The 14,593-nt window shown below is 43.9% G+C and overlaps 1 protein-coding gene across 1 annotated transcript in view; it reads right to left on the reverse strand.

The window, feature by feature from the left end:
- The window catches only part of GAP43 (growth associated protein 43), a 54,247-nt gene that overhangs the window by 12,094 nt on the left and 27,560 nt on the right, over positions 1-14,593 (reverse strand). Inside the window, exon 2 of the mRNA XM_021398369.1 lies at positions 11,998-12,625. Coding sequence (XP_021254044.1) covers positions 11,998-12,625 — 628 coding nt within the window. The remainder of the gene's footprint in view (positions 1-11,997; positions 12,626-14,593) is intronic.

Genomic DNA, 14,593 nt, shown 5'->3' on the forward strand with positions numbered 1-14,593 from the left:
CTCTGGGAGGCAGTTTGGGATTAATGCTATTCCCACTGAAGTTACTGGGAGTCTTTGCTGTTTTTTTCAATGGGAGGAGGTCTTCACATGTGTTGTGACAGCCTGTACGCAGGAAGAGAAATTGTGAACCAAGAAGTCTTGTGGGGAAATCCCCATCTGGAAAGAACATGAAGTGTCATTGCTGGTGCAGAGCAACCTTCCTCTCAAACCCAAATCCCTTCTATGGGACCGCTTAATCACAGCCCTCCATGGCTGGAAAGAGCAGGAATAATAGCACCCATCCTGACAAGGTGGATGGGTAATGGGGCACTTTTCGATCTAACCCTGCAAAGGCCTGAACCTCCCTGGTTGGAGACCTCTTCCCTTGGGTGCCTGTGACAATGTCAAAGGGTTGTGATGTGAGAGAACCCAGCTTGTCTTAAGAGCAAAAGGCCACGCAGCATCACTGCCTCTTCTGCCCTAAGAAATCTCTTTCTGTGAAAGGGGCAGCAGTTAGCATTACTAATTCTTGTTTTTGTCTAAGTATGGCAGCTTTAAAGAAAAAACAAACACAAAAACAACAACAACAACAAAGAAACACAGCAAAGCAATCTTCTCCCAGGTTTACTCTCACAGGAGGGATTTTCTATCCTCCAACATGAGCACTGCACCAAGTGCGTCTACCCCATGGTAGCCATTTCAGTTTAACTGGCTTTTCACAATAACAGATCAATTAGGAAGGTAATGAATTCGGTCTCTTGGAGCAGAGTGGCTGCAAATGCCAGGGACACCTTGTAGGGGCACAGCCAGGTTACATCACCCAACATGATGGAGCAGCTGTTTCACCTTGGTTATTACTGGCAAAGTTAAAGCTCCTTTGTATGGTTTGTGTGTGTAGTCTTATCTGAGGCATAACCTTGACCAGGTCTGAGCCAGTCTGAAATTGCCCTCAAGCAGAGGCAATGGCACCCCACCATTCTGTGCTCATGTTGTCTCCCTTGGTCCTCTTGCTGATGTTTTTCCCTGCAAAGGTTCTTGGCTCAGGTCCTGCATGCTGGTCACAGAGTTGTGTTGTGGTCTATCCATGTGAATGAACACGTCTCTCTTGCTCTTCTTCTCCTACTGGAGCTGTTCCACTTCCATAAGTCATTAAATATTCATTAGGCCAGAGGAAAAGATTGATTCTGTAGTCTGGTAGTGAGGACACTCATCTGGAATGGGGGAGACCAAGCTCCACATCTTGGCCCCAACAAATAATAAATAATTTATACAAAATGAGACAACTCCAGCACAAGGCATCAGGGGAAACATCCAGCCAACAGCCCAATGTCTTCCTTGCTAAGCTTACTGGATTTCATTTTCCCTGCTGTAAGGCATGGACATATGTTGTCTTCTGCCGTTTCAGGGAGTACCTGACCCTCACATGCTTGCTACTGTAAAAGCATGCAAAGGTTTCTCTTACTACTTTCATGTGGAAATCCCACAATTCCTGGTACTGGTATGTTATGTTTGGTTTTGACAAATTAAAGGGATCTTTAATGAAAACAAGTTTCACAGAAAAATTCGAGCCCGGCAGGACTCAGAAGCTCTGCGTGGAGGCAGCCTGAACTGTAGCAAGGTTCAAGCCCTCTGTTTGACAGAAACACGTGTACTTGTTTTGCTAGAAATGAGGACTAGAACCATGCTACATCATTCAGGAATGACTGGAATTTTCTCCTTGTTCCCTCAGGTAGAAATCAGTGACTCCATCCATCTTTCTCAGTCATTTGGCTTCAGCTGTGAAGATTTCTAGCCTAAGGCAGAAAGAAACATTTTATTTCTCATTCGGTGTGTCTTTATAGAGTGCAGCGAACAGTACTGGGTTAGTATCTCTTGAGACCAAATCCTGCCATTCACTCACAGCACTGGTGCCCTACAGTGGCAATGCTCTGTGTTTCTCCCCAGTGCCTTGCTGCTGGGCCATAGGTGTGTTAGGAGAGGTTGTATCATGGACAGGAGGTGAAGTTTTGTCCCTGTGCCTTGCACTGTGTTTGGCTGCACTGTTAGGTCTCCAGACACAGAACTGGCAGCTGTGCAGGGAAGAGTTTGTGCAATACTACCTTTATAAACACATAAAAGCTTAAGGATGTGCCAAAATCATTTACACTGCTGAAGGACCTTACCAGTCCCACTGACTTGCCAACCTGCAGCACTCTGTGAATGCAGCAAAGTTTCCACCTCTTCTGACCACAAGGGAAAGCAGAAGGCCAGTGTTCATAGAGTCACAGAATCATATAATCTCAGAATGGCTGGAGTTGGAAGGAGTCTCAAGGATCACCACGTTCCAGTCCCCCTGCCACAGGAAGGATTTCCAACAGCTAGATCAAATACTAGATCAGATTGCCCAGGGCCCCATTCAACTTGGCCTTAAACACCTCCAGGGATGGGGCATGCACAACCTGTCTGGGAAATCTGTTCCAGCACCTCACCACTCTCTCAGTGAAAAGCTTTCCCCTGACATCTAATATAAATCTTCCTTCCTTTAGTTTAAAACCATTTCCCCTTCCTATCATCCAGTTCCAACACCCTCCCATGGGCAGGGTTGCCAGTAACTAGATCAGGCTGCCCAGGATCCCATCCAACCCAGCCTTGAATGCCTCCAGGGACAGGACATCCACAGCTTCTCTGGGCAGCCCATGCCAGTGCCTCACCACACTCTGAGCAAATAATTTCCTCTTAACTTCTAACTTAAATCTCCTCTCTTTTAGTTTAAAGCCATTTCTCCTTGTCCTTTCACTACCAGACCATGTAAAATGTTGGTCTCCATCTTGTTTATAAGCTCCCCTCAAGTACTGGAAGGGCCACAGTGAGGTCTCCTCAGAGCCTTCTCTTCTCCAGGCTGAACTAGTCCAGCTTTTTCAGCCTTTCTTCACAGCCAAAGTGCCCTCTGATAATCTCTGTGGCCCTCCTCTGGATCTGCTCCAACAGCTCTATATACTTCTTGTACTGGAGGCCCCAGGCATGAATGCAGTACTCAAGATGGAGCCTCAGGAGAGCAGAGTAGAGGGGGACAATCACCTCCCTCACCCTGCTAGCTACCCCTCTTTTGTATTACAGTAGTGCACTGAGCACCTCACAGTGGAAGAAACAAATAGATCATCTGCAAGCTGATCTGAGATTAAGACCACAGACTTCCTCAACTCGCATTTCTTTCTGAAGTGCGGCATGGCAGACTCCAGCCCAGGGCTGGATCTCCAATGGCTTCTCTCTTGTTTCAGCATTGATGACTGAAGATTACTCTGAATCTCTTACAACACTGATGCTAAAATAACAGGTGAAATCCTAGCCTTACTTAAATTGGTGAGGTTTATATTTTAGCCCTGTTGCTGCAGCTGCCAGTGGTGAGTGGTGTTTCCAAACAGGCTGTAAAAGATAGAGGTAGGGAGGGAGGAAGAACAGGAGCTTGGAAGAGAAATTTTGGGATAGGCAATAGAGGCTGTCAGGGCTAGAATATATACTGTTTTATGCCTAACCCCAGACAGAATGTGGGGATGAAGTATTAAAATTCATCAAAATGCTGGGCAGTCATGGACTTCATTCACACAAGCTTGCATTCAAGTCATCCTCCTCCTTCTTAGAGGTTTGCATCATTCCCAAATCAACAGGTTCTCAAATCCCTTAAGAACCACAGAGGGTATTTTAAAAGTACTTTTCACTGCCTCAATTCTAATTACTTTTATCCCATTTTCCATCTATTCCATCGGTTATCTAGTAAGGTTTTTGAAACATTTTTCACAGCTGCTAAGACAGTTCTGCCAAAGTCAGCAGCACTGGGGAATGCTACTGCAGACTGGCCACAGCTCTCACTCCTGCCCTCCCATCCCTTTCTCTGTACATGAAATGTATTTTCAGTTATAGTTCTACAGCACTGCACAACTTTAACATAGGGATTGGGATGCTCTTCCAAATGTTAGAGAAATTTTCTTCTTCATTAACCCCTGTAGGTTACAGGTAATGTCCAGTCATCATTAATAGCATTCCCAATTAGTGTGTCTTGCTGGGGGAAAATGAAGAGGTTGAATAGTATCTGTTTTCTTTCATAATGGAAAGAGGACTCATTTGGTATTGCCTTAAGGTACAGTTGGAAAGCATGTGGTCATTTGAACACTGGCTAATTGGGACCTTATGACCTCTATCTAAAGCTTATTTACATGAAGCCTTGAGTCTCAATGCTCCTGTCATTGGAACAGCATTTTCCTTTGCATCTCTTGTCCTTGTCCATGTTTCTGTAGTTCTTTCCCTGAATACTCTGCAGCCCTGCAAAGGGCAGGTGTCCAGCATGGGCTCTTGGCTGCCAGGACCTCAGCTGAGATTTTCAGCTCTGGTCCAATGTTGCATGCTGACAGTGATGTTAACAAAGGCCACAGAAAGGAAGAAGCAGCCATTTCCACAGACCACATATTCACAGTTGGAGATGATAAACCCAAGGCTCTTTATATGGTATAGGGTATTAAAGCTCAAGGATATGCAAAGGTATCCTCCAGTTGGGAATGCAGGAGTAGGAGGAAAACCACACTTCTACTAGCCTGCAAAACCAAATTCTCCTTCAGAGAAAAGCTAGCAGCACTCTCTATTCCTTAATTTTTCTCCATACATTATCATTAACCATATCCTCTATTTTCTGCCTGAAAAACATTCAATACCAACAGAGAGAAAAGCTAGGAAATGAGGAAGTCCTCCTTTATGTTTGCAACGTTAATGTAATCTTAAGAAATACACTGTCCTTAGAGATGTGTTCAAGCTGAGCTTGCATGAGTTGGGGTTTCAGAGGGTCCAGATATGGAGGTGGAACCAACCCACACAGCCAACTCCAGTAGCTGTCTTCATGTCAACCATTGACTTGTAGGCCTCCTGCCACTACTTCCATTTCTTTGGTTCTCTTGGCCACTGCCCAATCTCACAGACAACTGTGTGGCTGAATGTATTTGTGCTGTGCTTTTACGAAAAGGACACCTTTCAAGTCTACAACGGATCTGCAAATCATTGCAGTCACCCATGATCATTGGGTGCCTACATTTGAAAAACAAAGATGTTAATGTGTATAAGGGCTGGAATGAAGAGAAAAACAGAAGAAATAATGCCTGGAAATACATGACAAGTACAGCCTTTTCTGGACTAATGTATATAGTGTTTGTCACCCTGTTTCACAAAGAACATTTGTAGATTTAAGGGGAATTCAGAGAAAGCAACAAAGCCTGGGAATTCTTTCATACAAAAAAAAACAATTGAAAACATTGTTTGTGTTTTTGTCAGGAAAGAGTAAAATAGCAAGGTCTGTGGTACCGTGCCATCTGTTCATATGCACATACAATACGCTATATACAATAAGCAACAGCATAATGTAGGGCTATCAGAAGCTTTTGTTCTCTCTGTGATGAACACGAGTAAAGAAAGATATTTCAGGCAACGATGTCCAATTCATTAGTAATCTTTTCAGACATGGTACAGTTGGTTGGAGTTGGGAAAGCTGTTGACACTTAGTTAATCAGATATTGTGTATTTATATATATGCCACATAAAGCCTTGGTTATAATTAGTATTGAAAGAGATAATACATCACACTTTAGCTGTTAAATCAAATTCAGAGTGGCAGAGGACAGGGATGGCACCTAGCTATAGAGAGGCAGTTTATGCCACATCTGCCTATAGAAGCAATTGGTGCTGGCCACAGCTAGAGAAGTACAGTAAATTAATATTAGGTCTGACTTTTCTTGGCAGCTCTCATGTGCCTCTGCAGTTATTCTGTAACTTCACCGTGCTAGACTCCATGGAGCTGCTGCAGAGATTGGAAGTGACTGCTGAACTGCCACTAGTAATCCAGTATTAATGCACCTATTATGCAGCACTCAAGAAATGTTTAACTAATCTGATCCCTCTGACCTGCTGAACCTTCCCAGTCCCATTTCTTTCTGCAGTCATCTATACCACTGAGTCAGTACCACTACCTTTAGAGTGACGCTCCTTGGAGCTGTAAATCCCAGCTGATACTCTGCAAGCTTATATCTATCTGAAAAGTTCAGCCTACTTGATCCCAGTGTAAAGACATGACACTAGTGGTGCTGCAGAGCACAGCTGGGAGCTACAGCAAACAGCTGCCATTTAAATTTCATTGTCTGTCTGCTCTGTCCAAGAGTCTGCTATTTGAGACTTCCTAAACTAAAAATTTAGCTACCGTTTATGGCTGAGAGGCTTCCTCCCATGTGGGGATTTTGGAGCATTTTCTGAGGGTGGTCTGTAACAGTCACTGCAGAAGACATTGTAACAAGGAGACAGTGATTGAAAGCATGACCTAGGCAAAGTTTAACCATGGGCTTTGGCTGCAGAGACCTGTATTAGTGTGAGTGACCACTGCATAATACAAGCACATACCATGCCATCAGTATGTATTGCCTTCAACAACACCATCTGTATGTACTGCTTGGAAGAGCTCTTTCCTATGGAGATCTGTAAGAGCATAATGCTCTCAGCAAACCTCACTGTATGCATCATCAAAAAGTTCAGTACTGCACATGTACAAGACTTTGTCCGCTTGTGAGAATGCTATATAGATGTAAACAACAGTGAGGCTGTTTACAGCCTCCCCATGGACAGGAAATCCATGCAGCATGCCGTGATCAGTGAGGAGTGGCTCACTTGATACTGCAACAGCTGTGGTTCTCAGCATTACAAGGTGTCATCTTTCCTATAATTTCCATCCTTCACAAAATAAACCAGTTAACCACTCTTGACTGTCCGTGACTTTCTAACTGAGGCCTCCTCGGCACAAAAGAGTGATTAATCTGCTTTCCTTGGGAGGCATTTTCCAGAGTCATCCCACACGGTGTCATCAGTAAATATGCTTAGTGCCACCTAGAATTTCATTAAAAGAGGTCAGGTCTTGCTTTACCATCAGCACTGCCCACATGTATATAGGGCAAGCAGCATCTCATTTAAAAATGGCAAATTTGACACATACATGGGACCAGAGATGGTATTTCACTCTGCAACACAGGAGGAAATTTGCATCTATTACAGGTGATGTGTAAGTTTCCTATTCTCTGGAAAATTCTGCTCCTCACAGGACTGTTAAGCAATCCACATACCAATCTAGGCACAAAATTAAAATTTTCAGAGCAGCTGAGGATTAGGCACATACTTTGTCACCCTGAAGCATGTCGCAGGTAATCTAAATTGCATTTATATTCTTACTTTTTTGCATGAGTAATACTACAGACAGGAAAATGCTGGTATGCTTGTTTAGAGTTGTTCCCTCTCGGGCACTCATGGGAGGACTAGTGCATTGGCATTGCTTTCCTCAGCTGCCAGGTGTAACAGGAGAGATAAGCTCCAGTGAAACAGGAATGTCAGTGAGGTTGTTCTGTCTCCTGCCAGCTACCCAAAAGCCAAGACTAAAATTCCAGTTATACAACTGCAGTCCTCTTGCATAGCGCAGGCTTTACTCTCTAGCTCCTACATGACAATGGACAGTCTTCCCTTCCAAACCTTTATATAGCCAGTGCTCTCTAGATGCAGCTTGTCCTTCAGTCAATACACTGACTGAGCTAAAAACAAAGAACTTATTCAGCTATAAACCATGAAAAAGGATCCATAGAGACTTGCTGTCTCTAAGGAAGTGAAGATGGTGCCTCCCAGTGTTCCTTGCTTGGAGGGTACAGAGCCCCAGGGGGAACTGTGGGCTTGCACGCATGCAAAACAATTGACATCTGGCTGATTTTTCATTTCAGCTGTGAAACTATTCCATTGTAACGCTATTTCATCAAGCAGGAGAAAGCATTCTTCATTTCCCAACAAAAGAAGACCAATTTGTTTCCTTAGGCGCAATTTACTCTTTCACATTTCTGGGCTTTGTCGTATCCTTACCTGACAACTTGAGAGTGCTTTTGAAGTGAGAGCTAACCAAGTTTGGAGATGAGCCTTGAAAACCTGGTAAATTACAATGAGAATCTAACATTCACCTCTTCTCCTCGTAAGGCTCACAGTATCCCTTCTTCTACAATTTGCTGTGCTGGATGCTGATCTCACTTCAAAGCCATGTTAATGTAGATGCTTTCCAATGACTCTGATGGACACTCTCCAGGTCTAAGTCAGTGCAACCTAGATTTAATATGTCTCACCTCTCCATCCATATGTAAGGTATAAATTCCTTCCAATCACTTTTGAATTTTGACCTGCTGAGCAGACTGTCAACTAAGGCAATCTCTCTAAGCATAAATCCAACAGCAAAGGGGCAAAAGCTGGTTCATAACTAGAAAGTCAATAAAAATAAGTCTTGACAAGGAAGCTCAAATAAGATAACAGCTTTCTGATATGCAAGTCATCTACCAGTCATGAAGAGAACAGAAACATGTCCTTCTTACATCAGTCCCCCATAGCCACTGAACAAAGCCCACTGACTCATTTCATGACTTCCTCAGAATGTCTACTTTTCTCAGAGATGATGCACTGAGGATTGCTTACTTTACAACTGGGAATGCCCACAATATGAGAACAACTAATACTGGCTGCAGCACAGTTGGTTGAAGTCATTTCCTAAGCCCTACCAATATACAGGTCGAGTATGTGGAACTGAATAACAAAGAGGGTTGAGGTCTGTCAGGGGAATTAGAGTATTGTATGAAGAATCACCCAGCCTCCCTCCCACTCCAGAAACATTAAATATTAAGCATTAAAAAATCATGCAGTCCTCTTTATCCATTAATTAGCCCTTTCCTCTCTTCCTGTCTTCTTTGTCCTGCCTTTTGATGAAAACAAAAAAATCTCCTTGGCTGTTTCTTGTGTTTGTCCATGGAAGATATCCACAGATAACATGACATAGCCTGTATCTACAGCCTGTAGTAAAATTCAAGGCAGATGAACATCACTGCACAAAAGTAGCATGGTCGGCACGCCTCACGGTAGTAGCAGCCAAGCATGCTATGGCAACCAGCCAACCAATGACACTGGCGAGGAGCCAATTTGATTTATTTTTGGCAGCCTGACACTGCATTCTACTACTGTGCCAGTCTTTGATCACAGGAACGATAAGAGATAACCTTTGAAAGCCAAGGGGACAACTTCTGGGAGAAGGGGACTGATGAAGCTGAAAGAGGGTCTGTCCCCAGGCTGGCAGAGTACTGGAGTGGCAGATGTTTGGTAGCCCTCCCCCTTTCAAGAACAATCAACCAGTTCAGCCATGCCAGCAACCACCAATGAGTGATACGTTTACTGGGAAAAGACTGGGAGAAAGGTCAAAACACAGTAAATGTCTTTAAGGCTATGAAAGGTGTAAGTACCAAGAGAGAGAAACAGAGGTTTAAAGAGATGAGGGGGAATAATAGAATGAAGATAAGAAAAAGAGAATTCAGGCTTTCTATCAGGAAATATTTCCTGTCTGTGGAATCTTTACTGTGATGATGCTCTTCTGTGGAAGATGCTTTGAAGAGAAAGCAGCTTCTTACTATTCTGGACATTGTGCTATAAAGCATATTGCAGAACACAACCTAGCATCCTCAAAGAGATGGACAAGAAGGCCTATTTAATCTATTTTTTCCATTTTCTTCCTGCACTGCTCTGGGGGCACTTACCCAGCTATTTGACTTTGTGACTAGAAGGCTGATACCATCCTTTAATAGGAATTTAGAAAAAAAAAATCTATATTCATTAACATTTTAAAGAGAATATCAGTTTATCTGCGGCCACACACCTTCCATGTTTGCTTTCTGCAAACATTTGTAAGCTTGAGTATTACAGCATGCATACTAAATGAGTCTGAATAGATGCACAGGCTGGCCTTGAACAATCAAATAATCACTGAAAGCTCATTTTTAAATACGTATTTGATTGTAGATTTTGTAACTTACTCTGTTGGCTAGTTATTTACATAAGCAGCAGTATCATGTGCAAATGTGTATTAAATTGTAATGTTCCCACTTCAAATGATGTTAAGGGCAACAAGGCCATGGGGAAGATTTCTGCAAATGACTCGGAATACTGAGTAGAAAAAAAAAAAAAAAAAACATTATTTGATTACTGATCATTGAAAACAGGTAAAATTAAGCTAGTGAAATATCTTAATGCTATGAAGTGCCCTTCTCTATCCCTCACAGAATGTTAATCTGAATAAAAATAGGATGTTAATTCAAAGGAAAAAACTATTCCTATTTAGGAATAAGACACTCCAAATCTTAACCAAGAGTTAATTTGCACTCATTATTCTGTGTACACAGGGCCCCAAAACACTGATTTACTCTGCTCTATTTTCACCAGTGATGTTTATACCTTTGCCCATGTATAAAAACAAAGCAAGTACAGCATGCAACATACCAAATTAGATTTCTCAAATCATATACCATTTATTTTGTCACTCAACTCATCATATAAAGTGAAAGACAAAGGGGACAGAGACCACAAAGAGCCAACATGGTGAATGCAAATTGAAGGTTTATCTCTAGAAATGCTTAAATGAAAGGAGGTAAAACAAGCATCCCTTTGTTGTTATGTACTTTCAGCTTAGAGTCACACTCCTCAAAGCTGTTCCCTTTGTCCACACATTAAATCAGAACTGTTTTGCACAAGCTCTTCTTTCAGTACTTGTCTGTCCTTTTGGATAAGTACTTCCTTATCTTTCTACTTTCCTGAGTGGGTGCAGTCACCTGAAGCCCTGAGTTAGCTACAAAGCTTGGAAGCCTAACTAGAATTGGAATTGCCATTTTGGAAGAGAAGTCGTAAAACAAATGAAATGAAGAAAAATCATCAGTAAGTGCAAGTCTGGATGTAGAGGCTCTCTAACATTTACATAAGGCTGTTTATGAAAATCAAGGTGATACACTACATTTTTTCCTCAGCAAGCTATTGATTGCAGAGTGCATTCTACAATTGAGTGTCTCATGAATGTGCAGGCCAGTTAGGCTTTGCACTGCCTCTTGATCACGTTTCATGTGGTGCCTGCCTCTGATGTACTGTTTCTTTCATTTGAGTTATTTTTCTTTGATAATTTAAGGAAGGCAAAGAACAAGAGCAAAAACATCCTCAGGTCTTTGATGTGTTTTCTACCTATCTCAGTACCATAATTCAGTAACAGTTCTTCTTTATGGTTTGCAAACAACATGCTGTCAAAAAATGCTAGCTTTCACCTCTCAAAACTTTTGACTTCTTCCCAGGGGAACTAGTTAACCAGACCTGCAGCTTGGTCAGGAGAAAGAATTGGAAAACTCTTCCTAGACTGGCTGTTTGCATTCAGCTCTCTCTTCTGTCCTCATTCATTGAGCTGTCAGGGCCTTTTATCTTCCCTTTCCTACCTGATCCTATTATCACGTGGGTGTAACCTAGCTGACATATGTCAGCTTCATGCAATTGATATGTATGGCCATTGCAGGCTACTGCAAGTAAGGAGACTAAAAGTACTACTTGTGTGAATAAAACTATTAATGATGCTGATAATAGGATGAGGTTGTACCAACAGTTTCAGCCATTCTTAGGCAGATGGAAAAATGACTGCTCCTTCTTCACCATCTCACCAGCAAGGCAGTATGAGAGTGCTTTTGCCTTGTGAGATTCTCAGCTCAAGCTGCCAGCCTCCAGTGAGCTGCTGTCAGCCTGGGCTGTTTTGCTGCCCCACTGGAGCTGCCTGTATTAGTACGACTGGGGAGGTTCATCTCCCTCTGTGCAGAGCTTGGGAGTTCTCCCAGGCTCCTCCAGGCCCCACAGCTGACTGGCCCACTCCCACCACCACGCAGAAAAGGGCTAGATGACACCTCCGCCTAGAGGAACAAGAGCCTCAAGAGGAGGTGCAATTTTTCCAAAAGATGTTGGGAAGCAGGGGAAAGGGTGTTAAGGAAGAGCATGCACATCCACCACCCACAAAACCTATCAAAGGCATTCCTTCTTTAACTCTCACTCCGATTCCGGTGGTGGAATCAGAGGTCTCAGAGGCATCTGTAGGAGACCAAGGCAGGCACCCATTTCTGGAGGGGCCCACTCCCTACCGAGGCGCCCACTCACCTGTCTTCTCTTCGGTTTGGCTGCTCTCCACTGTCTCCATTTGGGGTTGCGCTGTTGCCTTGGCAGTAGCATCCTCTGCGGCAGGGGTGGTGGTGGCAGTGGTGTCAGCAGCAGGCACGTCGGCTTGTTTAGGCTCCTCTTTGTCTTGGGCTTCGTCAGCCTTCAAGGATGGTGAGTTATCAGTGGAAGCTTTAGTGGCACTTTCTGTTTCGGCGGCGGCAGTGGCAGCGGATTTTTCCTCCGAGGAGGCAGCAGGAGTGGCAGCCTGTGGGGCTGGCTGCTCTGAGCCTGTGTCAGCGGCTCCATTCCCTTTTTTCTCCTCTGCTGGCGCGCTGCTGTCTTTGCTGCCCTCATCCACCTGGGCACTGTCAGCGGCGCTGGCCTCTGTGGCAGCGGAAGCCTCACTCTCTTTGTTCTCAGCCGCTCCACCAGCAGGGCCTTCGTCCTTCTTGTCAGCAGCCTCAGACTCGGATGCTGGGGCATCTGCCTTCTTCTCTCCCTTGAGCTTTTTCCTTGTTATGTGTCCACGGAAGCTGGCCTGGATTTTGGTGGCTGCCTTATGAGCTTTATCTTCTGGTTTGATGCCATCTTGCTCAATCTTTTGGTCCCCGTCCTCATTTTTTTCAACCTTAAAAGAAGAACAAGGGAGGAGGACAGAGGAGAAAACAGATTAGATAAGTTAAGACTATTCCAGGTGCATCCCAGGCTCTTCTTTAATTGGGCATGTCCCACCTTCCCCTCCTGCTGACAGGTGACAAGTTTTGAAGCAGCATTTCCATTTGGTATGTGTCTGAGGCCAGGTTGATCTGATTTCATCCTATGGCTGGGCAGACACAGGAGATTTGTAAAAGGAATTTAAAGTGCCTCATCATCTCTGCTAGTTGGTTGGGTTGTCACTGTTGCCATGATTTATTTTCCCATCCATTTTGAAAATTTCCAATTTTTTCCCCCAGCCATTTTCAAAATACTCTCCCAAAGGGGAGTTTCACAGTCTTTCCAGATCCACCCATGCCTCCAAATCTTTTTAATCTTTTAAAGTTTCTTTTTAATGAAACTGTTTCACAGGTGTGTGACTCTAACTACATCAAACGTTTTGTGCTTTATAGCTTTTTCGCTCAGGTTTGCCTGCAGAGAACATTACTGCCACCCGCCCTGCCACAGATGCATGCTGTCGCACACACACACATATACTCCTCACAAATGTCCTGCCTGCAAGTACTCTGAGCCCTTTTTCTCTGCTCCTCATTCTTGGTTTCATTGTAGAAATAATGGGCAGATAGATATCAGTCTTTCCAATTTCAGCAGATTATGATTATTTCTCTGACTGTTGGGTAGAATACAGCCTTACAACAAAGAACAAGCATTCCTCCTGTTTTTTAGATTTAAGCCATGCATTAAAGACTTAAATGGGACCAAAACAGAGCCCATGCTTCATGCTGGTCTGCTGCAGACAGATAATGCTCAGTTTGTAAAATCCCACTGAATTTACAGGTCATACCATGCTTCACCCCAATAACTTTAGCAGCTCTTAGGCAAGTAACAGCTCAGCTGCATACTGATGAAAGGACACTGTTCTATTAATATTCCCATTGAGAAGCATTCAAAAAAGCTGCTCAGAAGCAGAGGCATTGGCCTCTTTGCTCTCTGCACCTGGTTTCCAATCCTGGCTCAGGTCACAAAAGAAAGAAAATGAGCTGGCTGAGAAAGATAGCAAGTGTTTATTTCAGCAAGGGAAGAAGAAACCACTCCTCAGGCCACTGCAACTGAGAGATGCCATCTGGGGAAAGGACCAGAACCGGAAGTCAATAAATATGCCGAAAAAGACCACAGCTGGAATAAGGGAGGAGACACTGCTGTATGAACACATGGTGCTGGAAACACTGTGCACATGAAGAGGGTGACAGTGGACTAGCCACAGGCAGCAGTCAGTGGGAAAGAGACTGTAAGGGATCATTCCCATGCAGAGTGCAAACACTGATGCAAGACAGATGGGCACGCACGCACACGCGAGCAAAGCAGTGCCAGCAAACCCAACACTTGGCTACCAGCATGCAAGAGGTGGTACCCAGCACATCCTTCTGAGGCCACCAGTGAGGACAAGGTCCCCTGCCCTGGTGTCCAAACAGGATTGTTTCCCAGGTAAACAGGGGTGAACTTTTAAGTGGATATGGTGGCCAAGGAGCCAGCAGCCCCAAATCATCATGGAAAAGAGAAGCTCCACATGGCTGTGCAGGGGTGAGGATGGGTCTGAATGCACAAGCACAGCTAATGTACTGTGACCCAGACAAGTTGTGCAGAGCTCTGCACAGGTTCCCCTACTCTGTTCTTTAGGCAAGCTTTGCAGTTTGCAGTAAGTCCTGTGTTGCTGTAGCAACATTACTACTAATATGTGGCCATGCTGATTTAAGGAGATCCTGAATATATCTGCATTATACTGAAGCCAGAGCAGCTCACGAACATGGGTACATGGACATAGATATTCCTTTCTAGCACCAGGTAACACATGCCCTAGTTTTGACTCTCACAAAGGTCTGTGATCAATTTCAAACAGCCGCAGGATTGGGAAACTGGAAAAATAACCTAAAGATCCTAAAGG

This window comes from Numida meleagris, chromosome 1 (genome assembly GCF_002078875.1).
Source record: "Numida meleagris isolate 19003 breed g44 Domestic line chromosome 1, NumMel1.0, whole genome shotgun sequence".
In the NCBI taxonomy this organism is placed as follows: Eukaryota; Metazoa; Chordata; class Aves; order Galliformes; family Numididae; genus Numida; species Numida meleagris.